Below are 12,148 nucleotides of genomic sequence, written 5' to 3' on the forward strand. Positions count from 1 at the left end.
AAAAAATGCTCCCTCCGCACGCCATCATTAAATCATGAATACTAGTAGATCGTATACAACAAAAAGTACCTCTCGTTGGAGCTTTGAAACCTTTGGGACCTCGCACGAGAGAGGCAAACAACCAGTGAGAAAAATCTTCAGGATCATGTATGCAATTAACGGTTACAGTTGTTATGCCATACTTACGCTGAATAATACTATGACCCACAAAACCATTTATTTGAGCTTTTAACAAGATGAGAAATCCTTCTTCAGTATGATGAACAATGATATAAACATTTTGACTGTTGTATATGAGGCAAAAGCTCAGTAGCAGCCAAATACTCGACACGTGCTTCTTCGAGACCACTCGACGACGTTCGGGTTTAACTTCGTGAACGCTCGGCATTTTCCGGCGAAGGGGCGTGTCGCCATACGCCACCGTTGCGCCTCACGCTTTACAAAAATAATTAATTTGCCTGTTTGGCACCGACTCAAAACTACTTAGGTATACTTACATTAATTTAAGAACTGAGTTATTAAGGTTAATTAAAAACTCTAAATTATTACAAAAATATATACTTAGGTATACTTACATCAGTTTAAGAACTTAGTTATTAAGGTTTAATTAAAATGGTTTATTATTTTTTGCTTTTCAGTTTTTTCGGCGGTTCAATTTTTTTGTTATCGGTCGTGTTTGTTCATCAACATGATTTTTATACATATTATCTGTGAAATTTTATCAACATTAAGCTAAAAAATTTTTTAACTCTGAAAATCGATAAAAATGGGTTTTTTGTATGTTTTGTAGGAACAGTGTTAATGAAAGAGTTTTTCTTTTAAAAAATTAAATTTACTTTTGCTGATAAAAGTAATTTTTTTAAAATACTCACAAGGAAACTTATTATAAAGGTTTTTTTTTTTTTTCTTCTTTAATTGATGTTCCTGTTCGGGAACATTGACATTTAAAGGGCTAAAAATACGGTCAAAAACCGTCTCAAATACGCGTATTCTTAACGTTTCAATAAGATAACTGAAAATAAAAAGTTAGTCTCTAAATGTGAATCTAATCCCGTTGAATGCGAAGCAAACATACATAGGTGAAATCTTTTCCCCTATGAATAAAATAGTTGAGCGAATCAAGAAAAAATAGTAGTAAATAAAGCAATAAAGTAAAATATTTTCACTTTTTATTTTCAAGGGAGAATAGCTCGACTTATTTCTCAAGCAGTAGTTTTAAATTTTGAAAAAAAAAAAAAAATTATTTACTAGATAACGGACCTCCCCTCCCCTGGTATTTTGCAGTGCAAAATACCTTAGGCATTACCCTAAAAGGCAAAGAAATTCCGAGAGTCGACTGAACATCGAACACAAAATTGAATATCCATTTGATCACTGATCGTAAATATATCAAGATAATAGTGGTATAAAAAGATCAGTAACTTCATTGTTAATTTATAGCAGCGGAGTTATTATTTTTGATATATTTTGCACTAATATATTATAATATTTTTCATTTCTTTCTTTAACTTACTTTTTTCGTTTTGCATTTACTTATAAACAGTAAAAATAATATGAATAGGAAAAATGTATTCTTTTAAATCGGTTTTAATCTTTGAAAGACAAGGAAGAACAAATTGATTCATTTCTAGAAGGATAATGGCAAAATAAGCCGTACTATTCAACTTTCAAAGAAATAATAGTATAATTAACAATGCACGTGAATTCACACATTGCTTTAAAATACACCCCAAAACACCTTTTCCTTTAAAGTAACAAATTAAATCAAAACTTTATATCTTTCACTTTTATAGCGTTATATCAATGTTCATTTTGTAAATAATTTAATTATCTAGCGATAAAATATTTAGATTTTAGATTAAAATTATGCGCTAGGAAGGGGCATTCTCCTCATATTTAGGTTATTTTAATATATAAAAATCTTCAGTGCGGACGTTTGTCACCATAAGGCTTTTAAGCGGCTGGACCGATTTTGATCAAATTTTTTGTGTGTAATTAAATTGTAGCAAGCATGGTTTTGAAGCGCGATAGAAAGATTCGGAAACGTTTTTTTTACTCAATTAATTAATTTAAACATTGGATGGTTATATCTCCCAAATGATTAATATTTATTTTAACCTATTGTTGAGCGAGAAGTGAAATAAATATTTAACCCGTTGCCAAAGGACAATAAGAAAGACAGCTCTGCTTTTTGTAATGAAATTTTCTATTGTGATATGTCAATTGAGAATAGATTAAACGTAGAGAGAGAGAGAGAGTGAAGCCTTCATTACTCTCTTAAAAGGCAACGATTTTAGGTCCCGAGATATATTTTAAAATAAAGTACTGGAAGGTTCACGCAAAACGTGTGTTCTGTCGTCGTAGTTGAACCTTGTGACCGGATCGGTGCTTTAGGTTTTCCTAACCAAATGATCAGAAAGTACCGCACCCAGCAACATTTGTTTCTCGGCTCAAATCCATCTGAGTTTTGGCACCAATGTGAAGAATACTTTAAGGATTATCAAACTAATCAATCTTTACTAATATTATAAAGAGAGAGGGCGGATTTTTGTGTGTTTATATGTTCGAGGTAATCTCCGGAACTACTGCACCTATTTGAAAAATTCTTTCACTATATGAAAGCTGCTTTCTTACTGAGTAACATAGGCTATAATTCGAAAAAAATCCGATAATTAGTTCTTTTTTTATTCAAATTTAGGCCCAAATTTCACGTAAATTGCCTATTATTGGCTACTAGAAGGGTGAAAAATTACTTGCACATATTAATATTATATATCGTTAAAAAGGGTAGAATTTTCTGCGTTCTAAACAATTTATTTCAATGCACTAACTTAATTACGGCAGGAGTAATTTGCGTTTTTAGCTCGAACTTTTTTAGGCTTAGCTGAAATTTAGGCACTACTTTTTTCATTAAATCTATCAATAAAAAGTGTATTAATTGTCCCTCAGTTTTCTTTCTGACAGCATTGGAAAAAGCAAGATTTTTTACTCCACAGAAAATAAATTATGAAATTGTTATGAATACAAAACTGCAACACAAAAATGCTATCCATGATTTTGAGAGTCATTCTCTACTTTGATTTCTCCGGGAGAAGCTTGCAGGTTTTAATTTAAGTTAAGGATTCAAGAATATTTTTTATTTAGGTTGTTTATTTATATGGGTGATTCACAGAACAAGTCGAAGAAAAAGTAAAGTTTTTTATTCTGTTCGAGTGACTCCAAGTTTCGTTAGCGGTGAGTGGATGATTTAAATTTGCTATATTTTAGTGTTAACTATAGGTTGATCAATTTAACACACAATCTCTCTCTCTCTTTTTAAATGACGGCAGAGACATTTAATAGTTTGCTGTGTCCTGTGTGAAGAAGATCATGACATTTCCAGCAAGTACCACAGAAGGACCCGATTTCTTGCGGAGCAGTTTGATGATCTGTGCTGCTCTGAATGCGCACCCATCATGCAGACTGAAGGCTTTTAGCATCCGAATGAAGAGTTTATATCACTGGAAATTCCAGCAGTGTTAAATTTTATTTGCTTTACGAAAAGGTTTGTTTTTAATATATTAATTCCTGATAGAACACAATTTCTAGACATGTTTATTATTCTCACGGCGAGGTGAATTAAATCAGACTAAACCTGATTAAAAATAATTTCGATTGATTTCAATTCTATTAAATTTAGATCAGATTAAATTCTTTTTAAATGAACAAATAGCAAATGATTTGAGAGAGAGGGGAAAAAAAACAAGCAGCGAATGAATTAACGATCGAATAAATAAGTGAATGAATGATTGAATGAAAGAATGAGTATTTTTTTTTAAGAACAGTAAGGATTGATTGAAGGAATGCATGAATGATTAACTGGCTGAACTTACAATCGACCGATTAAATCAATAAATAAATGAATTAATTATAGGTTGTTTGATTGAATTATCGAATGATAAATTGAAGCAATGAATGAATCAACGAAAATATCATTGAAGAAAAGAATGATTGATAAATGAAAAGAAATAGTGAACGCTTGATTGAGTGAGTGGACGATGAAATAACAGATCGATTGATTCATTCACACATTCAATTGTTAATCCATTCACCAGGGCCGATCCTAGCAGGTGTGCAGATTGTGCACCGCACAAGGGCGGCCAAAGCAAAGGGCGGCCGCAGGCCGCATCATGTAGTTCTTATAACCAAGAAAATTTCTTCAAGAATTTCTCACAAGATAACTTATAATAAGTCGAATAAATATGCTGAATTTTAAATGTTCAATTATCAAAGTAAGTGTCCATTTTCCGACAGCATAGCATTGTTTAAGAAAAATAGAATGTTTGGGAACATTGTGCTGGTTCATCGTCCATTAATATTTACTCTTTACACACATGCTTCATTTGGATACAGAGGAGGGGAAATGAGGGAAATGGCCCCCTCCTGAAGCACGAAAGGATGCCTTCTAAAAGGAGCACCGAGGGCGGCCACTAAGGTTTACCGCCCAAGCTTTTATTGACATAAACAATGAAGACATATTTTATTTATACATAAAAAAAAAAGCTATACTGATTAGATACTCTCATCATAAGCATTTCAAACAACAAATTCTGTGTTCAATAATAGTGGATGCGTGAGAATAAAGTGGAAAATTGCGACTCCTTTGAGAGTCAAACATATATGAATGACGAACTAAAATTTTGTAATTCCCCCCCACCTTTACGGCAATTTTTTCTAGTTAAAATCCCGAATGAACTGCCCAGTTTCAGATCAGGTAGGAGGACAAGGCTCTTCCCCGGGTAGTAAATATAAACGAAGCTCCAAAACGAAGATCCAAAAGGATGCCATGACCTCCTTGACGAGACTAAAGAAGGCTTAAAACTGCGTTTCTAGGACTTTAATTTCGGAAAATTTCACTGGTTGAACCACTGATCTTAAGGACCCAATTAAGTCTCTGATTCACCCCTTCCACCTTAACTTAATCAAACATAGCCTAAAAATGTTGGCTCCAAAATGTGTTTTTAGAGGACAACCCTTCCTAATGTCATCAAAAATTGTTAAATGACATTTTTCGAATTTCTTTTTCGAAATTTTTACGATGAACTTTTTGCGATTACTTACAAAGACAGTCCCAATTAGCGTCTTTAGAGAAGCCCCTAATCCCACCCCCTCTCACTTAATTTATTGAAAAACAAAATAAAATTGCGTTTTTCAAACATCAGTTTCAAGAACTTAATTTTGTGGAAGGACCCTCCCCGAACCAATATAATCACTATACCTCAAAATTTTGTTTTTAGACGGTTCCGTGGAGCCACAGAACCCTTCCCGCTTAAACTAGCTTGAAATTGACTTCAGTCTCAAAAAACAGTTCGTGAGGGCACACTGAACCCCCGCCCGCTCTTAGTCCCATCGTTATCAAACAATGCCTAAAATAATACGTGTTTGGGATTTCAATTTCTAAAAAATTCCGGAGGAGAACTGCTTGGCTTACCGCACTAGGGCATACCCATCAATCGTCAAGATGAGGTGGACAAAAGTCGATAGTTGTATTTTTCAGATATTAATATCGAAAAATATCCGCAAGATCCGCCGAAGCTTCCCAGTTTCGTTAACGTCACCAAAGATAGTATAAAATTTCGCTTTTAGAAAAATCCGCTTGGGAGCCCCAAAACCCTTCCTTCTAAAAAAAAAAGCCTATAATGGATTTTAGTTCTGAAAAATATTTCGGTTCGGAATATTTTCACGTTTCCCCTATCGTTTTCAAATACAGCCAAAAATGGGTTTTTGAAACAATAGTGCCGAGAAATTACCGGAGGAAAGCCGCCAGATCCCATACCATCACCAAAGACAGCCTACATTTGCGTTTTAAACTGCAATTTCGAAAACTTTCGATGGGAGACGATTGAATATCCCTCCCTCTAACAACGTCAACAAAGGTAACCCAAAGTTGCGTGTTTAAAATTTCAGTTTCGGAAAATTTTCGGGAAGAGCGTCGATCCTTCTTACGCTACGGTCACAAAAAATAGCTTCAAACTGATTTCAATTTTGAAAGAATTTTAGGAAAGAACGTCAACATTACTATCTCCTGAAGTCTCGAAAAAGTTCCTAAAATTGCGATATTTGACGTCAATTTCGAAACTTTCCCCATGCACCTTGAGTATAAGCGACTCTTTTGTCCTTGCAACCGAACACAACCAAAGATTAACTAAAACTATTTTTCATACGCCAATTTCGATAATTTTCTGGGAGCAATCCCCCCCCCCCCCCCCCGCCCCTTCTCTGATGTCACCGAAGACAGACTATAAAATGCGTTTTTAAGACTAGTAAATTTTGGTATCTATTACTTTCTTCAAAGATCTAAATTGTACTTAAGGGATTTCTTACTATAAAACTTTTCTTCCTTTTTAAAGGTTCATCATTCTTCTGGTTTATTTTTTTTTTCTTTCTTTTTTAAATTAGAACTTGGTATAGAAATTTGAAGAAAGATTTATATGGACGTTAAAAATTAGTCAAAATCTGCAAATTACTTTTGAGGAGCGGCACATTAGGTCTTTGCACGCGGGCGATCGACACCCTAGGATCGGCCCTGCCATTCACTAAATCAATCATTCACATCATTTTCTCAATACAACGTTTATTCATTCAACCAACCAAACATTCCATCAACTATACAGCAATTCAATCAATCATTTACATAATACAAACATTTGATGCGAGCATTCATTCATTCAGTCCTTCCTTAATACTCTTACTGACTTTTAAGTTAAATGAATCAATGAAGTAATCAATCATTCATTCAACTCAATGAGTAAATCGATCAAGTAATGATTTAATCCGATCAGTGAAACACTCAATCATTCATTTGACAATTAAACAATATTTATCATATATTCACTCAAATAATCATTTACTGATTCATTTATTAATGATCCAATAATACAATCAGTCATTCATTCACATAATTACTCTATCATTCAACTAATTCCACCAGCTAATCAATCAATAAATATTTCATTAATTTATTCAACCAGTGTTTCAATTAACCATTCATTCAATTAAACAATTAGTCTATCGATTGATGAATAAACCAATTCAGTCATTAAAATTCAATCAATCAGTGACTTACTTTTTATTAATTTATTCGTCCACTCATTCATTCATTCACACATTTATTTATGAGTGCACTCTTTTTTTTTAATTATTTAAATAACTATTGAATTATTTAATTAATCATTCATCTATTCTTTAAGAATTTAGTCTGAACTAAATTTCATCCACTTAAATTTAGCCTGATTAAATTCAATTTGATTACTCTCACCTGGTAGAAGTCAATCTGATTACTTTAGTCCGAACTAAATTCATCTTTTTTCTTTTGTTATTCTAGTTAGTGTGAACAAATGCAATTGAACTTAATCAGATTGAAATCGATCTGATAAAGGTGAGATCCAAAAAGACATATCCCAGGTAGCCTTATTGGTTAGGCAGTAATTGAAGGGTCACAAGATTGATGTTGGCAGTTGAAGATCATCTCTGTGTACCCTAATAGTGACTGATGCATTTTAAATCAATCGTGGTCAAAGTCCTTCAAGTTTCCATTACAAACCAGTACCTCTGGATGAACTGGATCAGGTATTACTCAACTCCTGGTCTGGATCAAACCTATCTAAATGTTGACAGATGATGCTTCGATCTATTGGGTGCTGTCTCAGCTAAGACAGAGTTCTACTCTGGTGGTACTCACTAAAGGGAGGCCACACAAATCTGCCTAAAATAGGGTCGCATTGTCAACTAGGGCTTAGATTTCTGAGTAGTTTCAGAAACAACAATAGCGGCAAAAAAATCTTCACTTCTGAGCGATTTCAAGATGTGTTTGACTTCAATCATTTTCTGATGATTCAAGTACGTTTTTTATTTCAAATAAAGCTGGTCACACCTTTCCCCAAAATGAATTTATCATTGATGTCTTCAGTCACAATAACTCAGTTTTCCTTCCCATATGTTTTAAAGAAAATCTGGTTTTATATAAAACCCTTTGCCGTCCTCCACAGCTTGCTGGAATTTATAAATAATGTGCTAGATGCTTTAAAGACAAATGAGAAATTACACAGAAAAAGTTTTCTCTAGTGCTATAAAAGGTAAAGATATTCGCAATTTTTCTCATTGTGTTTAAGTGATATTGCAGTGTTACACAAAGTCTCTCACATGTTATCCTATCGTGTTTGAGAAACCATGCAGTATATGGGCTACCTGCAGGCTTGTCTTTTAAATTTGGGGGGCGGGGCTGCTTCCCCCCTGCCCCTTCAAAGACATGCTTGACTATCTATACTTGTTTTTAAAAACAAACTTTCAAACCCTGTTACTTCTCTAGTATAGATGAATGTATTTTGCATCTACTTTATAACATAAGCATGGTATAATAAAACTTATTTCACGTAATGCAAATTAGCTGCAGTATACAATACTGTGCTAGTACAGACAGTTTCTGTAGATATGGGGAAAATTTAGGAGTTGAAAGGAGATTCACAAAGAAACCTTTTTTGCCAACATGTCTATTTACAACTGAATCTTAGGCAGGCAGACATAGCATCTTATTTTTATCAACATGTCTATTTACAACTGAATCTTAGGCAGGCAGACATAGCATCTTATTTTTATCCTGAAACACAAAACAATTAAGAATGTGGAAACAACTGAAATTCAGAGCAGAGTCACACCTCCTGCCCAGAATTTCTTAAATCCATTCCCTGAACCCCCTTAATGACAAATTTGAAAAATTCAAGGGAAAATATGGATATCCACTTCTTTTTATTATGTATAAAATTACTGATATCACAGAAAAAAAAAAAACACAGCGCTGTTTTCTATCCATACTATTCCACCAAAAATATAATTTATGCTGAATGAGGATCACGAATTTTTGGAATATTTGCAAATTTACTGAGATTGAGATCTAAGTAAGCTTTTTTTTTTTTTTTTTTTGAATTTAGATAACCTTTGGGACCAAATGCGATACTGAAAATGCACTTTTACAATGTAAAAATGAACAAAACTTTAATTGCCAAATTAAATTGCTATTTTTTTCTATCCTCCAAAACATTATGATCCCCCTATAAACATCAAATCTTGGAAAGGATTTCCCTCTACACTCAAAAAAACAAATTTTAGCCCAGCTTAGTGGATAGACAAAACTAAATTTTTCTAATAAAAGATATTAACTCCATTAAATTCTGGAGGGATAAGGACAGGTGACATACTGAGGTTTGGTGCAATAAAATTCTGCTGTATTTACAATATTAGAGTTTTAATTAGTATACACAACTTTATTGTGAGAACCAGTAGTTTAGTCAATATGTCCTACAGCGGGGTTCCCAAACTTTTCCAATTCGCTGCACCCTTTGAATAATTAGAATTTTCCCACGGCATCCAATTTAATCTTTATTATGTAAATGTGTTACTGTGGAAGTCTGAAATATGGTAAATGTCAACATTAGCCAGTGAACATCAACATTCACATACCAAAGACATCAGCAAAAGGCCAAATATTTCCAGTGAATTACCAGTGAAAGTCAACATTTTCCACTTTTGGTCTTTTACTGTAAAATATTTAGAGCAAAGAGTAGATAATGTTGAAACTTACAAAAACTTCTATGAGCTTTCAAATTACTATGTTAATCAAATTGCCAATATTTTAAGATATTTGAGTAAATAAAAAAAAACTCATGTTCAGTCAAACTCATTTAAAATAAAATATAGATTCAGTAATTAATTACTTTTTTAGTGCATTTATTTAAACCTTAAAACCTTCTACTTTTTTTAAAGGTATTATAAAATCAAATCTGCTCAAAACAAATGTGATTTTACAAAGCAGCAGGCACTGCAAAAGTGACACTTTGCAGCACCCTTTGCCTCTCCTTGTGGCACTCACTTTGTGAACTACAGCTTTAAAGAATGCTTCCTTAGCCACACTGCCTTAAATTTAATGCATCCAAATAATAACTTAATCACATTGTTTACAAATGCTAGTCTGCCTTTAAAAATTACCTAAATATATTATCCCACCCATACACGACATTCTTGGATGTTTTTTTTCTGCATGTTTTGAGATTCAACATGTGTAGCAAATACTCATAAAGATAATAAAATAACTCATTGATAAATAGAGATAATAAGAAAAATTTTAAAAATAATAATAAAATAATAAGAATAACTTTAAAAACATCAATAAAGATAATAGGAGTAATTCACTGAAGGACATAATTTTGTTTTCAGCTAAAAATGAACTTTTAAGTGCATCATTCTTTCTTGAAGGAAATATATAGTTAAAAAAAAAAAAAAATTCAATGGCATGCTGACATTTAGTTGTTTGCTAGTGGAATTTTTATGCAAATGTATTTAGTAGGATTTTTTAAGTTACAGTAACGCGGTATAGATGACAACAGTTTGATCTTGCAGCTATGGTATCCCAACATATTTTAAGGAAAGAATACCTTGAAACTTCCTTCTCAACGACGAAATTTTCACGAAATTTTCAGTGGCAAAAAAAATAGCATACATGAAGCAGATAAACAGGGTTCAAAAATATCATGATATTTTCGAAAATATCAAAAATATCCGATATTTTGATATATATATATATATATATATATATATATATATATATATATATATATATATATATATATATATATATATATATATATCGGATATTTTGATATATATCCGATATTTTCCATTAGCACTAACTAAAGTCTTCAAAATAGCAAATGCATCCTCAAATGACTCTTTTTTTTTCTTATATTATAATTACAGTATGTAGACTTTAAAATAAGTTTTTTATACATTATTTATATCTAATATTTCATTTTACATTTCTATCTACTTCAATGAAGTTAATTTAGCATTAGCTGTTTAACTCCTTTTTTTTCTGTTAGCTACTTGTACAGTTAGATGATTCATCAGAAACAAATATTATGCATTAGACAGTGCACAGTCATAAGACATTTACTTTTTTTCTGAGCAATGTTTAACATTTAATTAGGCACTTTTAATACAAATTCAGATTGTTACAGTACTAATAATTTTATGAATACAAAATACAAGTAAAAAAGGAATATTGTATTACTTTGTTATATTATTGATCATTTATACATCATAAAAATATAGCACATAACTTTTTGTTTATTTTTAATAATAAATGAACAATATTACTAAGATTAATATACTTTTTATATGGAAAATACCGTAACTGAAAAAATAAATATCGAAAATATTAAACTATCATGATATTTTCAAAATAAATATCGGATATATATCGTGATATACATCATCATGATATATATCGACAGATATATATCGGCGAACCTTGCAGATAAACGATTGGTCTGATTCAAAAAATGCATGCAAATACAAACAGTAAGCAATTTCAACCCAAAATATAATGGAATGATTATTAAAAAAGTAAAATGTCAGCATTAAGTACATTATGATAGCTGACATAACTAGTGTTGAAGACATGGGTCAATTATGCATAATATACAGTTCAAAAATAATATCACAATAATGCTGAATTTTATTTCTGAAAAAAGATTATTTCATTCAAAACATCTGCAGATTTATGTAACAAAGAATTTAAACTTACGATCAATGCATGTTGCAATGTTGCAACGAACAGCTGGAAGTCGGAAAATCTTGTATGCATTGTAAAATAAACCACAATTTCGTGCTTTGAAAGCAATCATGTTCGTTTAATTATCCGTTTAAATCGAAAAAAAAAATTTATTACAGGCGAAAACACGAAATGTAAATATCGTAAAAAACAAATAAACTTGGAAAACTCTTACATTACATTCGACTGCAAGAGCGAATGAAGGAAGTGTACATAGAAAAGGCCTTTAAGCTTCTCCTCTCCAAAGAAATTAAAGAGAGAACTCCACTGACGTCATTACAAATACAAATACAAATGTGACGACCAGCAACAGGCTCTGGGCCCAGCAGGGCTGGTCCTAGTCAATTAATTAGTCCCCAACGAAGATCAATGGCCCTCTTAAGGCTATCCACTCCCATGCTTATTACCGCCTCCTCCGGTAAGCTATTCCAAGTGCCCACGACCCTGCTAAAGTAGTAGTTTTTCCTGATTTCCAAGTTAGCCTGAGATTTAAATAGCTTAAAA

General features: G+C 32.3%; 1 protein-coding gene across 1 annotated transcript in view; it reads right to left on the minus strand.

Moving 5' to 3' along the window:
• The window catches only part of LOC129231263 (isobutyryl-CoA dehydrogenase, mitochondrial-like), a 70,683-nt gene extending 58,877 nt beyond the window's left edge, over positions 1 to 11,806 (minus strand). Inside the window, exon 1 of the mRNA XM_054865544.1 lies at positions 11,618 to 11,806. Within this exon, the coding sequence (XP_054721519.1) occupies positions 11,618 to 11,717 (100 nt within the window). The 5' untranslated portion in view covers positions 11,718 to 11,806. The remainder of the gene's footprint in view (positions 1 to 11,617) is intronic.
• Positions 11,807 to 12,148: the final 342 nt, after the last annotated feature.

The sequence above is a fragment of the Uloborus diversus genome, chromosome 10 (genome assembly GCF_026930045.1).
Source record: "Uloborus diversus isolate 005 chromosome 10, Udiv.v.3.1, whole genome shotgun sequence".
In the NCBI taxonomy this organism is placed as follows: Eukaryota; Metazoa; Arthropoda; class Arachnida; order Araneae; family Uloboridae; genus Uloborus; species Uloborus diversus.